Genomic DNA, 19,676 nt, shown 5'->3' on the forward strand with positions numbered 1-19,676 from the left:
AAACTAAAAAAGACAAAGAACTGGGCTTTTATAAAATGAATTAGGAAGCATGGACAACTGTGCATTCTTCCAATGAGGGTCTCTGACTTACCTGATGCGGAATTCATTATATTCTGTTGCACTGGAGGGCTCGTCGGGGCCGTCACGTTCATCTGGGACAACATGGCCTTCCTCGGGTCCTGCCATGTTGTGGTCTGATCGATGTGACTGAAACCAAACAGATCCTTCATTAGCTAACCAAGCTCTGTGTCTTCACAAAAGTGATTTCTACTATTCCCTCAAGGACGCTTTTCAATTTTTTATCTGCTCCTGGAAAAGGACATTTGGCTCGCCTTTCCCATCCCACTGTAGTGACACCACACATTATGCAGCCACTAAAATTGCTCCTCAGTGGGTCATACAACTGTTCTGCACATCCTCAAGTGGATTTGGGCAGTGACCATGATCCTCAAGGAACAAGAAATACATCCACATGATAATAATGAGAAGCAGGTAGGCCAATGGATAGAGCATGGGCCTAGGTTCTAAACCCGGCCCTGCCATCTGTCCGCTGGGTGACCTTGGGCAAGTCATTAAATTTCTCTACCTCAGTTCTCTCATCTGTAAAATGGAGGGGTTAAGACTTTGCTCCCCATGTGGGACGTGGACTGTGTCCAACCTGATTAATTTGTAAATAGCCCAGTGCTTAGCACAGTGCCTGGCACACATCAGGTGCATAACAAATACCATTTAAAAAAATCATTTCCCACACATGAGTAACCCAACATTGTAAGACTGGTAAAGCTTTTGCCCAAGTTTGAAAACTCACCTAAGCATAATAAATACTTGAAACACACTGTATTTTTAAGTTTACACCACACCATTATTTGCAACTCTATTCAAAAACAAGTCAACTTATGCAAGATGGTGAATCAAAATATGCTTTTTAAACACTAAAAGATACACCTGTCAGTGTTAAGATTAAACTTGTGTTGACTTCACTACCCTTCACACACATGCTGTGTAAATATATATGCTTGGAAAACTGAATCATTATCAAACTTGGGAAAGGAAAGAATTCTCAAGAGTGGATCATGTGTATTTTTCCATCTTCCTTTAGTCAGGAACAATTCCCTAAACTTTTAGCTCTTTGGTGGTCTTCATTATTCTTGTTTTCCAAACACTGAATTTTCCTACATTGTAATTAACATCATCAGGGTGCTTCTTAACCCAATTTTTAAATCATCATCACTAGTATTTACTGTGTGCTTCTTGTAGGCAGAGCACTGAACTAAGCGCTTGGGAGAGTACAATACAACAGAGATGGCTGACACGGGAGTTCAGTCTAGAAGGGGAGATGTTAATATAAATCAGTTTTACTCCTCCAACCCCTTGCCCACAGTCTCCCTCTGGCGTGAAACTCCCTGCTTTTCCATATGATGATGATGATGATGATGATGGTATTTGTTAAGTGCTTACTATGTGCTAAGCACTGTTCTGGGCTTTTTTCATATGTGACAGACTACCATTCTCCCCACCTCCAAAGCCTTTACCAATGCAATTGGATCTGTCCCTCTGAAGCACTTGATATTCACACCACTCTCAGCTTCACAACACCTAAGTCTATAGCCACAATTTATTTTAATGTCTGTCTCTCCGTTCCACAGAGTTGTGCCTTCCAACTCTTACACTGTACTCTCCCAAGCACTCAGTGCAGTGTGTTGCACACAGTAAGAGCTCAATAAATACCACTGATTGACTGACTCCATTCTCTGCAAGCTATCCACTGAGTCAAGTTAAATGCACTGCAAAAATAGAGAGTTCAACTAAAAATTAAACAGAGGTGCAAATCTTTAAATCCATGGACTCAATTTATGGCCTGGTTACCTTAGCTTCTGTTCGGTTTCACTCCCCACACTTTTTAGATAAGGGAAGGGGGGTGGTCTCAAGAGATTGCAATAATATTCTTCGGTTGTACCTTAGTGCTAGTCCAGATTATGGATCATCGGCAAGATTCCGTTACATGGGGAATACATCAAGGACAACAGAAAAGGTCACATGCAACCGCAACAGTGGCAAATGAAATCTGGTAAGCAACTGAAGACCAGACCTGCAAATTTCATCACGCTGTTGGAGCTCGGCCAGGATTTTCCATCTTATGAAAAATGTCATAAAATAGTGAGATGTATAGTGAAAGAAGAAAGGAGAGAAAGAGTGAGTGTGTGTGAAGAAAGAGTAGAAGCTAAACTCCTTCTAGCAAAGCCTTGCACTTTCCGAATCTGTAGCAGTAAACACAAACCTCAGAAGTGCAGAGAAGTACTCTAACAGGCACTTGGGGAACAGACAACATTTTAACGCCTCATTAAGACTCAATTACACAACTCCTCTTTCAGAAGAAATAAAAATAAGTATGGCAAATGAAAGATTTTCATTTCTTCTCCCACCCGGGAGAAAAAGACAGTTGCACCCAAATCATATTTTGCAGTTCTCAGCCGTCAAAATAAATCTCACAAAAATGAATTTAAGTCCAACATAGATTATTCATGTTTCAAGTCACAAGTCAAACTCTGAAGTGAGGGTTTTCTTTTAAACAACGACGGTTAATGGTTCAACCCTTGTTTCAATATGCTCAAACAATGTGTTAAAAATTTGCACACTGCAGGCAAGCAAAGGTTTAAACAGACTTTCCTCTGGTCCTTCTAGACTGTGAGCCCGTTATTGTTGGGTAGGGACCGTCTCTGTATGTTGCCAATTTGTACTTCCCAAGCGCTTAGTACAGTGTACTAAGTACTTAGACTGTAAGCCCCATGTGGGACGGGGCTATGTCCAACCCAATTTGCTTGTATCTACCCCAGGGTTTAGTACAGTGCGTGGCACAAAATAAGAGCTTAACAAATACCAAAATTACTATAGGCTGATTGCTCCACATTGCCTAAAGTCTGGCAGTTGGTCTTCTGAAAACAGAATAGTATTTTTGCCAACATCAAACTCACTCACACAGACCTATAAGGAGAGGCCAACTGGTGAAACAGATGTAGATGAAGATGCAGAGTTGCAGTTTTTTTTCTTCTAGTTAAATAGATAATTTAATCAATGCAGTAGAATACAATAAAGTATAAGTTAATTTTAATAAACTACTTTCAAATTTTTTTAAACTTCTGAACTCTTACTTCTCATTCAGTGGGCTCCTAGGTAGCTAGGCAAAAACAAAGTTCAAATGTAAATTAACTAGAGGATATAAAATACATAGCACATAATAATAATGATAGCATTCATTAAGCGCTATGTGCCAAGCACTGTTCTAAGCGCTGCAGGGGACACAAGGTAATCAGGTTGTTCCACATGGGGATCACAGTCTAAGTCCCCATTTTACAGATGAGGTAACTGAGGCACAGAGAAGTTAAGTGACTTGTCCAAAGTCACACAGCTGACAAGTGGCGGAGCCAGAATTAGAATCCATGACCTCTGACTCCCAAGCCAGTGCTCTTTCCACTGAACCATGCTGCTTCTCTGCCAAACATCAAATTTCTTATTTTAGCTAAATTAATCTGTAAAGACAGTCACTACAAAAAGATCATCCTCTTAAAAACAGCTTTCGAGTACAAACTGATCAGAATGGGTCTGATCATTTGCTTGTACTGTATTTTACCAGTGCTTAGTACTTAGTAAGGGCTTAACAAATCCTGCAATTACTATTACTACTAAATGTTCTAGATATCTCCTGCCTGAAAAATTAGTGGTTAATGAGATATTCCAATCCCAAGGAGAATTTAAAAAGTCTAGCCAAAAATAAATAAAATTCTCTAAAAATAGGTATCATCAAAAGTTATCAACTTGACTGATAAGTTTTTCATACATTCAATTGTATTTATTAAATGCTTACATTGTGCAGAGCACTGTACTAAGCGCTTGGAAAGTATAATTCAGCAACAAAGAGACAATTCCTGCCCACAACTGGCTTTTTAAAAATCTCAATACAAAGTCAAAAAGAACTATCCTGCTTCAAAAAGAGCAGAAATATTTATTCAGAAGACAAGTATATTTCATACAGCAAGGAGGTACTTCTGATGACAGGTCAGAAATCTGTCCAAACAACTTGAAGAGAAAAGGATGCTTTCTTTTGGCCTCAAAAAATGATGCAAACATACCGCCATCCAAAATAGCCTGCTGAAACTCCACACGTTAGCCGCTGTCCACTCTAACACAGAGACTGACTCATTCTCCAAAAGCAACTTGTCAATCCAATACAGTACTAACCAAATAGCACCGAAAATGCTTTCTTCGATAAGAGCAGCTTGTGAATAGATGAACTGATGCGACAATTTACTGGGGAATAAAAGTTTATGTTTGAGGACACAAGTGTCTTCAGATTTTTTCCTTAAGTGTATTTCAACTTGGGCCCTTTCAGTCACCTGGGGAAGCCTAAAGCACTTAGGCCAACACCTACTTAGCTTTTCTGGGAAGCATAGATGGACAGTTTTCATTCCCACAGGACTCATGCTCAAGTACCATGATTCCTCACTATGGTTTGGCTAGAAGTTCAGTTTAAGGGATAAGGAAGTGTAAAGTAATTTTTATGTTTAAATTTTCTTCTCACTTGAAACCTCTAATTTTTTGTTTGGGTGATGCTACTTTTGATTCTCTTCCAAACAGATGAATATGTTAGTTTAAAAAAAAAAAAAACTATTGAAGTCATTGTAAACTCCTAGAGGGTAGGGATTGTTTCTATCCATTCTATTGTATTGTAGTTTCTTAAGTGCTTAGGACAGTGTTCTCTGCGCATAGTAAACGCTCAATAACTACCCTTGATTGACTGAAAAACAAGTGTAAGCCAACTTCAGACCTAGGCACATTGACTCCTGGATGGATAAGTTTTTAACACAGACAGAGCATTCTGAGGTTACTGGCTAATGAACGTAATAGTCCCTCCTTCGCTGAGGGTTGGGAATTAAAGAGCAACCTCAGGCTCACGGAGTGGAAGTTTCCAGGTCGATGCCCTAACTAGACAGTGGGTGGGTAGTTTCTTTTGGTGAAAAATAACTTCCAGGTAGGATATCTTCATCCAAAAATACAAAACTTACCACATCTCTACCCTTAATACGCACCTTTTCATTCTAGAAAGGTACCAAAAAGTTCTGGATCACTAACCGCACTGATTTCATTGGGTTTGCCCAACACAATCACAGTCACAGTCCAATTCACAGCATAATTGACTAAAAAAAAAATGAGGGCTGAAAAATATTTTCCCTCAGGTCACTGGAGGCCACCCTGGCTGCCAGCCCAGTGATTTAATTTCACAAATTTCTGGTTCTCAATTTAGCACTGAACAGCCCACACTGCCAGAACAGGCAAGGATGGGAGATAGTAAAGTCAGCTCTGCCAAGACGCCGTTTTCGCTACATGTTTCAGCTAGAATGCTGTTAGGAAAACCAAATGCAATCTCCCCAAAACACCAGCCTGGCAGGGCTCCAGGGGCATGTTTTCGGAAGAAATGTCTCGAAAAACATGGCGTGTGGTGCCGACACAGATAGGTGCCATGGGGAGAGTTTCTCAACACGGGGTTCTGCAACAATGAAGAGTAGATGGACTTGGTCCTCCTCTATCAACCAATGGTATTTTATTGGGTGCTTACTGTGTGCAGGGCATTCGTAGTAAGCGATTAGGGCACTGTACTAAGCGCTCAGGGCATTCTACTAAGTATTTTGAAATCTTACTGAGGTAAGCCTGGGATAATGTTTTGGCTACTGAGTTTTAAAATACCTGTTTATGAAAATCTCAGCAAGTGTCCCATTGCATATCCACAATGCTAATCAATCAATTGTATTTATTCAGTGCTTACTATGCACAGAGTGACGTACTAAGCGCTTGGGAGAGTACAATAGAAGGAAATTAGTGGACACAGTCCCTGCCCACAATGAGCTTACTGTCTCAATAGCACAGAAAGGGACTGTGCAGTGTCAAAGCTCTTCACACCAAAAACCCCCTAATTCATTCATTCACTCAATCATATTTATTGAGCACTTACTGTGTGCAGAGCATAACAACAGGTCCACCAGGTTTAGAGCTCTTAACTGCCAGACTGTTTTAAGGATAAGGATAGAGAGGCAGTGTGGCCTAGTGAAGACAGCCCAAGTCTGGGGTCAGAGGACTTGGGTTCTAATTCTGGCTCTACCACTTGTCTGTTGTATGCCCTTAGGCAAGTCATTTCACTTCTCTGTGCCTCTGTAGCCCCACCTGTAAAATGGGGATTAAGACTGTGAACCCCATGTGGGGGACAGACTATCTCCAACCTGATTAATTTGTATGTACCTCAGAGCTTACCTTAGTGTTTGGCACATAGTAAGCACTTAACAAGTACCATTATTATTATTATCCTCAGCGATGAAAGGTATTGTCAAACCAACCACATCCAAAGGGATTATGCCTCCTGGTTATCTTTAAACTCCCAGGGACAGTGCTTTCCACAGACTCTGGAAAATTCTGAGACGCTTGGCAGATAGGGCTCGGATATGTCTCAGGAAGTGATCATGGAACTGGTAATAATAATAACAATAATTATGGTACTTGCTAAAGCACATACTAAATGCCAGGCACTGTAATAATAATAATAATAATGATGGTGTTTGTTAAGTGCTTACTATTTGCCAAGCACTGTTCCAGGTGCTGGGGTAGATACAAGGTTATCAGGTTGTCCCACGTGGGGCTCGCAGTCTTAATTGCCATTTTACAGATGAGGTAACAGGCACAAAGAAGTAACTTGCCCAAAGTCACAAATCTGACAAGTGGCAGAGCCAGGATTAGAACCCACGACCAAGCCCATGCCATTTCCACTAAGCCACGCTGCTTCTCTAAGCGCTGGAGTAGATACGTGATACAAGTTGATCAGCTTAGACATAGTCCTTGTCCCACATGGGGCTCACAGTCTCAATCCCCATTTACATTTATTATAAATCTAAACTTTTAACACTTCTACAATTCAAGCTAGTCTCTAAATCAGATTCCTCCCTCTAGACTGAATCAGAGAGCCTTTGGTTTATTTTGGTGTCCAATCTCATTAAATTTCTTGAGGGCAGGGATCAAGTCACTTACTCAATGGTGCCGTCCCAAGTGCTTAGTCCAGTGTTCTGCAAACAGTAGGTGCTTCATAAATGCTGTTGATTGATGCTATAAAAGATGTTTTAGAAGGATACAGTGCACACTAAAGTTTTATTGCCTTCTGGAGTCATTCGGATGGTTTCAACTTTTGCAATAGTGACCTTGTGACATCAAATGACTAGCCCAAGTGCTAGTGTAAATGAGTGTTTTGTAAGAGGAGGCAACAGAGTGAAAAAAATACGTAACGAAGTGCAAGGGGAGGGGGGAATGAGCACCCCAGGTGCTTGGGTGATGCAGAAGTGCTTAAGCGGCAGTAGGGAGAGAAATAGGTTGGAGAGAAGAGAGATCCGGGGAGGTCTCCTGGAGGTGTGATTTCAGAAGGGCCTCGAAGATGGGGAGAGCAGTGGTTGACCAAATGTGAACGAGAAAGGAGGGAGTGAGCAAGAGTTCAGCAGTGGGAGATGTGAGAATAAGGCACAGTGAGTAAGACTGGATTGAGGGGAGCTAGGTGTGATAGTTGGCATGTAGAGGGAGAGGAGCACGGATAAATGGTGGGGAAAGAGAGCTGACTGAGTGCCTTAAAGCCAAAAGTAAGGAGTTTCTGCTTGGTGCAAAAATGAGAAACCCCTAGAAGATTTTTGGGGTTTTTTCCCCCAATGGTATTTAAGTGCTTACTATGTGTCAGGCACTGTACTGAGCGCTGGGATAGATATACAGTAATCAGGTTGGACAAAGTCCCTGTCCCACAGAGGGCTCACACTCTTAATCCCCATTTTACAGATGAGGTAACTGAGGCATAGAGAAGTGAAGTGACTTGCCCAAGGTCACACAGCAAAGTGGCAGAATGGGGATTAGAACTCGGGTCCTTCTGACAACCAGGTCCTTGCTCAATCCACTAAGCCATGCTGCTTCCTCGAGGGGAGGTTTTTAAGGGGAGCGAGGGGGAACAGAGTGAAGAGGGCACAGTTTGGAGGAGGGAAGATAGGAGACGGATGTGGTATCCAAGTCAGGATGTAGTATGTGCTTGGACTAGGATGGTAGTTTGTATGGATCCCTAGACCCAATTAACCCAGTAAGAGGAGGAGGCAGCTCTTTAACTTTCTACGAAGGTTCGCTCAAGAGCAATTTATTTAATCGGATCCAGCCATTATAGGCAGTTGGTCAAAACTGCTGACTGGAAATTCTAGTTTACATTCAGCCATCTCCAAGCTGCCTAGGTGTTAAACCCTTTCACTGGATGTGGCGCCCAGATCACTATTAGAATCCCTTCTGAACCCATGACAACCAAGGGTGCTCTTCTATGTACTCTCCCAAGCCTTTAGTACAGTGTTCTGCACATAGTAAGCACTCAATAAATTTGACTGACTTCTAGCCCACGCCTCTTCCAAAAGGAGGATCTTAAAAAAAAAAGCACCAATGTGAAATTCCCACGCCACTGAATTTTTTTTTTTTAATATGTGTTAAGCTCTATGTGTCAGGCATTTTACTGAGCGCTGGGGTAGATATAAGCTAATCAGGTTGGACACAGTGTATTTCCCACATGGGGTTCCCAGTTTTAATCCCCATTTGACAGATGAGGTAACTAAGGCACAGGGACGTTAAATGACTTGCCCACGGTCACACAGCAGACAAGTGGCGGAGCCAGGATTAGAAACTAGGTCCTGACTTCCAGGCCTGTGCTCTTTCCACTAGACCACACTACTTCTCTATTCATTTGAAATTCTGAAGGTTGCAGAGCTACACCTTCATCTATCTGAATCTTCAGTGGACTGTGAGGGCAGGAATAGCTTATTCCTGGGAAAACTTAACATATTAAATGCTCCCAGGGCCTATTTACTCCCTGGTACTAATTTATACACTTTAAATGGAACATTGACTCAATTCCCTGGAGAACTGTTATACACGTACAGCACTTATACCATGCTATCTGTGCACTAACAGATTCCTAAAACATCCTCGAAGAGGTCTGAAAAGCTTCATTTTCCTCCCAGAACATCTTATTGCCAGGGAATAAATCCAAGCTCATAATCTACAGCACTTGCCAGTCCAGGGAACAAGGATGACCACTGGAAGTATCCCTCCATCCTCTCGGCTTTAGATAGACAGACATATCCATATTACTCCTAATACGAGAAATTCCTGACTAGGCTGATAGGCTCAGAGAACTTGCCTGATAAAATTATCTCAAATCTATTAAGATGTTTGGCTTTTTGCTACCTTCAAGTATTCCTCTATTACTGGTAACTAAACTTTGGAGGAAAACCCACCAGAGGCTGCCATTTAAGACAAGGAACTATAAATAATATTCCTTTCTCAGTAGTGAAGCTAGACTTATAGCTCTTTCCCTATGAGTTTCAGTTGACTATAAGGCAACCTAATCTCCCTCCAACATAAACGCAGTCATTTGTATTACATTCCAGGAGACGAGCCACCAATACTGACTTAAAAATTAAGACTGGGTATGTTTAGAGGACACGTTCTCTTGGTTTGGTGGTATTTAGTCGGAAAGTATGCCGTTTCTGCCAGATGTTATTTTCATTATTCATTTGGCTAGAGCCCCATCAGGGAATTAGGCAGTGCCGATCCAAAAACACCAGTCTGTCGGGATCCAGTGTGATAGTGTGGGGTAGCTGTGATGGTGTGACACAACACACATGGAGAACACTCCACGCAACCCCCGTGTCACAGGAGAACTGAGTAGACAAATTGATGGGCTGAGGTTCTAGTCTTGAGCTTACGAACAGAACTCAATCAAGATACAGCAGAGGGTGACCAGATGATGATTTTTATGGTATTTATTAAGCATTTATTATCAATCAATGGCATTTATTGGGCACCCATGTGCAGGGCACTGTACTAAACACTTGGGAGAATACACTATAACAGAGTTGGTAGTTACATTCCCTGTCCATTGTGAGTTTAGTCTAGAGGGACAGGAACCAAGTCTAATTCCCACCTGGGTTTCCTTTCCCAGCACTCAGTAAGTACTTAATAATTATTATACCTTTCAGAGTATGAAAGTATAAATCCTCCTCTCCCACTACTTAAGACTGTGAGCCCCACATGGGACAGGGGTTTTGTCCAGTGATTATCTTAATTCTACCCCAGAGCTTAATACAGAGCTTGGAATCTAGTAAGCGCTTAATGAATGCCATAATTAATGAAACGAGAAGGAGGAACCAGCAGTAACCTTTAAACTATGGGGTCTCAATTTTAATGGCTGAGTGAGAAAAATAACAAGAATGAAGTGTTGTATTTGCCTAACTGGGCTAAATGCCTTCTCACACCTGCTTCACTCTACTGGTCAAAACACATGTCCTTGCTTCACCATGCAATCCAGAGAAAATGGATCTCCTCAGAAAGGTCCCCTGGCCAAGGTGATGAGAACTGGCTCCACAAGCCTTCAAGACCTTGCCTGCTGCTGGTGTGACTGGCTGGGGAATTTAAGGGCTTTTCTCCTTTCCTGCCAGCAGTCGTGGAACCCCCGGAATACAAAAGAAAATAACACATCAGAATGTGAACACTGAAGTCAAATCATCTTAGTGACTTCTATAAAAATGTCCACTCTGAGTGATTCCCTTTAGCAGCAAAAACGCAAATGATATCTGGGAGCTGAGCTCTGTGGATCAGAAGCACCGTGGCCTGAGAGTTGGAAGGTCCTGAGTTCTAATCCTGGCTCTCTCTCCTTGTCTGCTGTGGGACCTTAGGCAAGTCACTTAAATTCTCTGTGCTTCAGTTCCCTCATCTGTAAAATGAGGACTACGACTGTGAGCCCCATGTGGGAAAGGGACTGTGTCCCACCTGATTCGCTTATATCTTCCCCAGTGCTTAGAACAGGGCCTGGCACCGAATAAGTGCTTAAATACCACAACTAACTCTCTATTCAACCCCCTCCCACCAAGAAAAAAAGGCAAGCAACTAATCAGTCGATTGACAGAGCACTTACTGTGTGCGGATCATTGTACTAGGAGCTTGAGAGAGTATAATGCAACAAAATTGGCAGACATATTCCCTGCTTCCAAGGAGCTTGCAGTCTAGAGACTGATTCCATGTTGCCTTCTCTCTGACCAGAGGGAAAAGAGGGGCTGTGTAGAGAGGGAGGGGCAGTGGACCAGAGGTGCTGGGAAGAGCAAGAACAGAGAGGGTGATTGTATGTGGGAAGAAGATGGGAGACTGACTCACCACCCTCCCATCAAAAAGCTATTTAAATCTCTTTCTCTTCCAAATCGGCACAGAACACAGGCCCCTGGAGTGAGAAATGTGACATAAGTAAAGAAAGCTTACATTTAATTTGGCACTGTGGTAGCATTGCTAATTATATTTCAAGACATTTCCAATAACTGTTCTCTTAACAGAAGACGATATCTACTTTACATTTAAAACTTCAATTTGGTGATCACCAAAACTTCGAAAAAATGGAATTCAAGATTGATTTGCTAAAACTGAGTTGTGAAACTGCATCAGTGATGGTACCTGGGTAACCAGGTCCGCTGAGAAGACAACATAATGGAAACATTCCACCACTTCCACAGTCTCTTCTCTCCCTCATACCCCAACACCTTTGCTCCAGACCAAAATTTTGAATTTTCAAGGCTCCCAGAGTAGTGTCAAGTTGTTGATTACAAATCATATAGGCCTAGGACGTACCAAGTTTCTAGTTTACCCTGAATTACTATACATTCTCAGTTCCACTTTATCCATCTTGACTGAAACAAACACAAAGCAACGGGACAAATAGATTCTTGTCCCGATCAAGTATTTTCATGGCTAACATCAAACAAGGCCTTGTCTTTGTATGTCACAGAAAAAGATGCCTTCTGGCAATTGTGGCCTGGATGAAAGCTAAAATGCATCATTGTGAGAACACACACACACATACATACCCCTACCCCTCTCTCCCCCCGCCCCCCCCACCTTACAGCAGATTGCAGATTCTAAGCTTGCTGTGGGCAGGGAACATGTCTGCTAACTCTGTTGGATTGTACTCTCCCAAGAGCTTAGCACAGTTGTAAACGACTCAATAAATACCATCGATTAACTGTACTTTTCACAGAATGACAGGAGGGACATAAAGAATGTCAATTCACGCATACTTTACAATAAAGCATGGAAATCTAACATTGCATAATCTACTTTAAAGCCAGACATATTGCAACTATACCCATCAGTAAAGGAGAGGGGAAAGTTGATACATGGTGCTTGTTATTCCTGTTAGAAAGTTTATCCGGGAACTCCTTACATTCAGAAAAGTTTCCCTTGAAATGAATCTATGAACAAGACACAGCTGGCAAAGTGGAATAATACAAAGTGAGTGTTATGAATGTCAATAGTTGGTTTCTGTATTGTTTACCTTTTTTTGCTTGATGTTGTTGTCAAACTTCCCAGGATATTATGATGGCAGGGTTGGTTTTAAAATTCAGAGTGGGCAGACAGCCCAGATTTATGGCTCACTTATCAAGCCCATGTTTGTTGTGCAAGTGTTATTTATAGTGTCACATGCTAGGGGCTGAAATCAAGCTAGCTAAAGCTACATGCTTAATTGACTCCGTGGAACAATACTGCATTGTTCCACCTAATCCTTCTCCAGCCTTCAGCTCCTAAACCACAAACGTATGCTTTTTAATATTTGTACACTTATACCCTGACCTATTTTGGGAACCACTAATAAAAGCCAAGAGATACATACACAAACGACAACCCCTTGATAAGAAATGACTGCTGTATCATTCGCTTTGTCGCTAGGATCAGATTCTAATTTCCTGTTACAGCTGAAGTTAGTCTTGCAACCAATCAAAAGCACTGGACTAAATGGGATGAGGCAAATTAATTACAAAAATTACAATTCTGGATATCCAGAAACATTTGTTGTTTGAAAAAAAAATGTGGAGCATTATTTCTGCTGTACTTAGACATCTGAAAACCCTCAGTCAGTCAATCTCTCCTGGCAAGTAGAACATAAGTTTAAACTTAAACCAGGTTTATCACATAACATAATATTTACATATATATCTACTCTGTGAAACAATATTTTCTTAAGGGGAAGATCATGGCTATCAAACTCCTTAGAACTTTGCTCCCAAACTTGTGCTTCAGCTCTTTCAACACCTTCTGGAAGCCTGTTCTCATGTGCATGTGAAAGAATTATCTCTTGTCAAGTGCAATAAGGTTCTACCTATTCTTCCATCTTTATTTACATGGAGCCTTTCACCTCACAGACTTAAAAGTATTTTACCTATATTAATACATTTATACTTGGGAAGATTGGACCATGGGAGTAACTTGGCCCAGGTCATGACTACTACCACTATTGCCACCAATAATTAATTAATTATATTATTGTTATTATTATGTGCCATCAAGTCATTTCCAATTCATAGTGACTCCATGGATATATTTTCTCCAGAACGTCCTGTCCTCTGCCATAATCCGTAACCTTTCTAATGGTTTTTTCGTTATCATTGTTATGGTCTCTATCCATCTAGCTGCTCGTCCGCCTCTTCCAGGTTTTCTCTGGATAATAATACTCCTTAAACACTTACCATTTGTCGAAAACCTGATTATCTTGTAACTACCCCAGCATTTAGAACAGTGCTTGGCACACAGTACACGTTTAACAAATACCATAATTACTATTATTATAATTAAGCTCAGTACAGGAACTTGAAACTTGAAGAGTGGCCAGGCTGTAAAGTTCTGTAAAGGGTACATTCTATCTGGCGGGGGGGGGGGGGGAGGGGGGGAAATTGGACAGATTCTGCATCAGTTAAGTTTTGAGGGGGATCCTCAACCCCAAGGTCTTCCCCAGACTGGTGACCATCTGCAGCCGAATCTCCTTTTTCAGCTGCCAACAGCTCTTTCCTAAATCAGCTGGGGATGTGATGCCAACCACAGCACAAACCATTCACTGAGAAAGATACAAAGACATACAAGTCTGCTTCCTTTGTTACAACTAAGAGGGCAAAAATCAGGAGAAAAGGAGGAGTAAGTGGTTCATAAGTTACGCTGATGAAACTGCTTCAGGAACTGAATGGGGTCTTTGTACTAATAACTGTGGTATTTGTGAAGTGCTTACTCTGTGCCAAGCACTGTACTAAGTGCTGGGGTACGTCCAAGATAATCAGGTCCCACATAGAGCTCACAGTCTAAGTAGGAGGGAGAACACATATTGAACACCCATTTTGCAGATGAGGAAACTGAAGCCCAATGAAGTGAAGTGACTTGCCCGAAGTCATACAGCAGGTAAGTGATGGAGCCGGGATTAGAACCAAGGTCCTCTGACTCCCAGGCCTGTGCTCTTTCCACTAGGCCAGGGCATAGAGAAGGCTGGACACAATGGCCTTGTAATAATAGTAATAATAATAATAATGATAGCATTTGTTAAGCGCTTACTATGTGCTGAGCACTGTTCTAAGCACTGGGATAGATAAAAGGTAATCAGGTTGTTCCTCGTGGGACTCACAGTCTTCATCTCCATTTTACAGATGAGTTAACTGAGGCACAGAGAAGTCAAGTGACTTGCCCAAAGTCACACAGCTGATCAGTGGCAGAGCCGGAATTCGAACCCACGGCCTCTGACTCCCAAGCCTGTGCTCTTTCCACTAAGCCACGCCCCCTGCAACTTGTATGAAGTTTGATTCCCTGTTGTCCCCGTGTTGCCTTAAAGTCTTCTCAAATTGTCAGCCGATTGTATTGAGCGCTTACTGTGTGCAGAGCACTGTCTTCTATTATGCTATCGAGTCATCCCTGACCCATAGCAACTCTACAGACATCTCTCTGAGAGTGCCCCACTCTCCATCTGCAATCGTTCTGGTAGCGTATCTGTAGAGTTTTCTTGGTAAAAACCAGAAAGGGGTTTACCATTGCCTTCTTCCGTGCAATAAACTTGAGTTCCCACCCTCTACTCTCTCCCACCCTGCTGCTGCCCAGCACAGGTGAGTTTTGACTCATTCATTCAATCAGATTTACAGAGTGCTTACTGTGTGCAGAGCACTGTACTAAGTGCTTATCCAAGCTAGGAATGGAATAGGTATGCCTCTGCTTGACTCTCCCTCCTGTAGCTGAGACGGGTAGAGTACTTGAAACTCTCCAGGTGTGATCCTGAGAGGGGAACAGAGCACTGTACTAAGTGCTTTAACCCATTCTGGCCTTTGTTTTCCTCCCCTGTAGCCCACAAAACAGCATGCTTACTCGCTAGCAGAATTCAATCATTGCTTTGAGTTCTGTGTTGAAGATGAGAACTTTGGCAGTCCGGATTTCCCCAGAAACAGAAATTGTTTTCCTTCAGAATTCCTGGCAGATCTTAATGCTGTGCTGACTCTGCAGAGTTATTCACAATCACTCCAATGTCTCCTGTGTGCATGCGTCTCAGAGACTTCAGATTCTAATAAACAGTTTTAAGCCCTTACTATGTGTCATGCCCTCAGATAGATAGGACCATCAGATTGCATGCAGACCTTGTCCTACATAATTAAGGAATTTGTTAAGCATTTACTATGTGCCAAGCACTGTTCTAAGCACTAGGGTAGATACAAAGTAATCAGGTTGGACACAGTCCTTGTCCCACATGGGGCTCAGTCTTAATCCCCATTTTATAAATGAAGTAACAGACACCAGAGAAGTGAAGTGACTTGACCAAGATTACAAAGCAGACAACTGGTGGAGCAGGGATTTGAACCCACACCCTCTGACTCCCAAGCCCATGCTCTTACCACTAGGCCATGCTGCTTCTCATGGGGCTCACAGACTAAGAGGGAAAGAAAACAGGCATTTAATCCACGTTACAGATGAGAAAACTGAGGCATGGAGAAATTTAGGGACTTGCCTATGGTCACAAAACAAGCAGGTAGCAGAGCTGAGATTCGAATCCAAGTCTCCTGATTCCCAGCTCTGTGCTCTATCCATTAGGCAACACTATCTCTCTATTATCTTCTTTTCATATTAAGTAAATGCCATGCCAACTCTCCGGCTACCTTATCAGTGTCTGGCACACAGTAAGCACTTAACAAATACCTTCATTATTATTACCCTTATATATTGATAGACTTGTGCCCTTTATAATCATTTCTCTCACTCTTCACTAAGATTTGTCCTTCTGTCCATCTCCCCAACTACATTTTAAGCTCCACAAGAACAAATATCCCATCTTTCACATCTTGCTTGCCTATCCCGCCCTGCCCCTAATAATAATACCCGTGGTATTTGTTAAGCACTTACAATGTGCCAAAGCACTGTACTAAGGGCTCCGGTGGATACAAGTAAATCAGGTTGGGCACAATCTCAGATCCATGAGGGGCTCATAGCCTCAATCCCCATTTTACAGATGATGAAACTGAGGCCTGGAGAAGTGAAGCTACTTGCCTGAGGTCACACAACAGACAAGTGGTGGAGCTGGGATTAGAACTCATGACCTTCTGACTCCTGGGCCCGTTGTCTATCCACTATGCCATGCTGCCCCTGGCCCTGACCACCCAGGGCTGTTGTTACACCTCCTGGGTGGAGGGTATACGGGTGCCATCGTGCTTCAAACAGGATTTCCAGAACGGGGACCTTGTGTCTTGACTTGCAAACCCGTTTCATTCACTGGGTCGGTCCATTTCTGCTCCAAGTAATGGAGACCCCAACTGACATCATTTCCTGAACTGAACCTGTGGCTCCACCACACCTGTTAGCTAGCATCCATCCACCCTGGCCATACTGACAGCTAACTTTCTTCTGCCAAGTTTAGTTATATGAATTTGAACCACATTCTTCCAGAGACACCATCCTCCACAATGCACTCCAGGCCTCCCTGGCCATCTGTTGCTGGTCCTGTTTGACTGGGCTATTGCCTTGCTATGCACCCATAGCTGTCCTCTTGCTGAAAGGACACACCCAGACAACTAAGACAGAGGCACCTTCTAGCTGTCCAAACCAAACAGTTCTACTTCAAATAATCAGGCCAACCTGCAGAAGTTGACATTTCAGAGAAGAATCTTTTTCCTTACCGTTACATAAACAATAACACATATTTGGATACATTATTATTTTAAAAGATCATACAGTCATCACTGTCTTCAGGGGGTGGCCATGTGTTTAGTAATTACACCAATGTTTATGGAGCCACATACTTCTAATCGATCCTCAAAGACCCAGGACCCTCATAGCAGCAAATGGGCCTAGCTCCAAAGGTATATTTTGAATTACTCCAGCCTCTACCTCATTATTATTATCATTATAATCATCATTATTATTATAATTATTATATTTGCTAAACACTTACTATGTCAAGCACTGTTCACAACATCCATTTCTTCTCTGGACCAATAGACTAAAGGCAAAGTGGAAGATCTAAAATTTTATGATTAAAAAAATGGAGTAAATTCACACATTCAAGAAGTTGGTCCAGGAACAGATGTGAAAAATCCTGGGACAGAGCAGACTTGTAATGCACAGTATCTGTTTGGGGGGGTGGGGGGGAGAGTATGTATGTATAATTAAGACCACAGCTTCTATTTAGTCGCAAATTCTTCTTTAAAAACACTTTCAAAGGCACTCTTTGGCTGTGATAGTAACTGTTTGGGGAGGGACTTCAGAAGCCAGAACCTATGTAATACCCATGAAAGCAGGGACAATATCTTTTGTTGTTTTCTCATTACCAAGCCCAAATGGGTCATTTGAACATTTTCTACAATTCTGCGGTTTAGTATTATGTCACACTGGGACTAGCCTGTGTCCAACTGAAAACTAGGGCTTTTTCTTCAAGTTATCATTCCGATTCAGTAACTTTCAAAGTAACTACCTTCCAAAAAAAAAAAAAAAATTGTTTTCCCTATCACCTCTCCCTCCTGTCTCAGGGCCAGAGCCTGGAGCTCTGAATGCCAAAAGGTTTGAGAGCCCCAAGAGACCAAGAACACTATTTCCGGAAGCACTTTGATTGAAAGAGGAATTCTCTCAATTTCATGAATTGTAATTTGCCCCAAAAAAAAACCCACCAAAAAAACCCTCTTCCTCCTCCCCATAAACGTGCAGAAGATTCAGGTGGCAAGGGATCTCTCTTTCATCACATTTTCATCTTGGTTGACATGACTTAGTTCTCCAGAAACTTAGGGGAAAGATGTAGTGAAGGGCCATGACGGGAAATAGGACAACCCAGATGAAAGGAAGAAGTGAGCATCTTTTACATGGATCTTAGAAATTCAAATCATATTCTCATAGTTATTCCCAACTCATTTCAAACTATGTGGAAAGCAGAGTACCGTCTGTCCCAAGGCAGCAGTTCACTTTTAATATGGTTTCTGGGAATTTAAGACCAACTACATACACTTTTTCTGTGTGTGAACAGGATTGGTGGTGAGGGAATGATTTACCAAACCCATTTCACCACAAGAAAAGGGAGGACCAAGGTTTGATCCAGCTATTTAAAAGCTGAGGAGACAGTACGTAGGCCTCCTTTCTCCTCGCTCCAGACTGAAGTTGAGGCATATGAGACTAAAAGCTCCCCAAACTGATTTGCTAGATTAGTCACCAAAAGTTTCCAGAGAGAAAGGCAAAACCTCAACTCTTTAATTTAGCCTTTCGTGTCCTTTCTTGGGCCCAACCAGAAGATTAGGCGATTTGGCATCACAGCCACAACCGAGATGTGCTCTTGGTTGGAGATGACAGAGAACTCAGAATTCTTGCTGTCCAAATCCAAGTCAGGGTATTTCTAAAAATGACCCTCAATCTCTGCGGAAGGAAGCAATTGCTCTATTTTCACAACATTACCTAGGCACCCTCTTTTCACAGCTCCATACTGAGTGGAAGGGAAAGACACAGGCAAAGTCCTGACAAAATCTGTGCTTGAGAAGCTTACATTCTGAAGAGAACCATAAAACACCCTACACCAGAGACATAGCTAAATGTGTACACTTCCAACTGCTGCTGCAGAACAGTATTTATGTAGTACTTAGTGCCTATTGCCAGAGCGCATCTTGTTAGACAAAACATACAAGTGTCAAGTAATCAACCGTTTGTAAATAGGACTGGACAACTGCCAAAAAAATTAATAAATTGGGGCCTTCCCAATAAGAATACTTGGACCCAACAAGTATTGGGCAGAGGCAATGTACGTATCTATACATTATGTATTATAGATTATTTATAAGCAGCATGGCATAGTGGACTGAGCATGGGCCTGGGAGTCAGAAGGTCATGGGTTCTGATCTTAACTCTGCCACTCTGCTGAGTGACCTTGGACAAATCACTTTACTTCTCTGGGCCTCAGTTACCTCATCTGTGAAATGGGGAATGAGATTATGCGCCCCATGTGGGACAGGGACTGTGTTTAACCCAATTTGCTTATATCCACCCCAGTGCTTAGTAGAGTGCCTGGAACACAGTAAGCACTTAAAAACCTCAAATATTCTTCTTCTTGGTATATTAATGTCTGTCCTCCCCAACCTCCTCCAACCCCCACAGACAATAAACTCATTGTGGGCAAGGAACATGTTTAACAACTCTGCTGTACTCTCCCACTTGCTTAATACAGTGCTCTGTACACAGCAAGTGCTCAATAAATACCATGGACTGACTGATTTATTGATTCCTCTGCCATGCCCTCCTACCTGGTTCCAAGCAGCTTTTTG

General features: G+C 42.2%; 1 protein-coding gene across 1 annotated transcript in view; it reads right to left on the bottom strand.

The window, feature by feature from the left end:
• YAP1 (Yes1 associated transcriptional regulator) overlaps positions 1-19,676 on the bottom strand; it is a 105,440-nt gene that overhangs the window by 55,723 nt on the left and 30,041 nt on the right. The window contains exon 3 of the mRNA XM_038761734.1: positions 92-207. Within this exon, the coding sequence (XP_038617662.1) occupies positions 92-207 (116 nt within the window). The remainder of the gene's footprint in view (positions 1-91; positions 208-19,676) is intronic.

The sequence above is a fragment of the Tachyglossus aculeatus genome, chromosome 20 (genome assembly GCF_015852505.1).
Source record: "Tachyglossus aculeatus isolate mTacAcu1 chromosome 20, mTacAcu1.pri, whole genome shotgun sequence".
Taxonomy (NCBI): Eukaryota; Metazoa; Chordata; class Mammalia; order Monotremata; family Tachyglossidae; genus Tachyglossus; species Tachyglossus aculeatus.